At 35.0% G+C, this 732-nt stretch overlaps 1 protein-coding gene across 1 annotated transcript in view; it reads right to left on the bottom strand.

Moving 5' to 3' along the window:
• Window positions 1-575, bottom strand: part of LOC106477248 (agrin-like) — a gene marked incomplete at its 3' end in the record, with an annotated part of 8,981 nt that extends 8,406 nt beyond the window's left edge. Inside the window, exon 1 of the mRNA XM_022380888.1 lies at window positions 347-575. Within this exon, the coding sequence (XP_022236596.1) occupies window positions 347-575 (229 nt within the window). The remainder of the gene's footprint in view (window positions 1-346) is intronic.
• Between the last annotated feature and the right edge of the window lie 157 nt (window positions 576-732).

Genomic DNA, 732 nt, shown 5'->3' with positions numbered 1-732 from the left:
CTAATATGTACAACACAGTAGAAGTTAGATGACCCATAATGGCTAACATGTACAACACGGTAGAAGTAAGATGACCCATAATGGCTAACATGTACAACACAGGAGAAGTAAGATGATCCATAATGGCTAATATGTACAACACAATAGAAGTAAGATGACCCATAATGGCTAATATGTACAACACGGTAGAAGTAAGATGACCCATAATGGCTAATATGTACAACAGGTAGAAGTAAGATGATCCATAATGGCTAATATGTACAACACAATAGAAGTAAGATGACCCATAATGGTTAACATGTACAACACAGGAGAAGTAAGATGACCCATAATGGTTAACACTTACCACAACGTCCGTCATAAACTATCTCAATATCACCTCTTCTTTCACAAGATTCTTTTTTTAGTTTACAAGGATTACTATACAAGATCCCATCACTTCCACAAACAGGCTGGAATTCTTCGGAGCATGTTGGACATTCGCAGACCGGCTTCTCTTTTTTCACCACACACATGGAACCAGAGTGACATTGAAAATCATGGCAAGGCCCCTTAAGATCTGAACAAAAGGCCATTTAGTTTAGCATACTGTTGTTCTTAATAACGTATCTGATTTTTAACATAACACGATATATAAATTGTGTGTTTGGTTTCATTGTACTTGTAATTGTAGTTTTATTGTTTCCAAGAAAATCATTTCATTATTGTTATATAATTTTAAAGAACGTTAAT

Source organism: Limulus polyphemus, unplaced genomic scaffold (genome assembly GCF_000517525.1).
Source record: "Limulus polyphemus unplaced genomic scaffold, Limulus_polyphemus-2.1.2 Scaffold13601, whole genome shotgun sequence".
NCBI lineage: Eukaryota > Metazoa > Arthropoda > Merostomata > Xiphosura > Limulidae > Limulus > Limulus polyphemus.
Note: the sequence above shows the minus strand (reverse complement) of the source record. Positions and strands in the feature narration are given on the sequence as shown.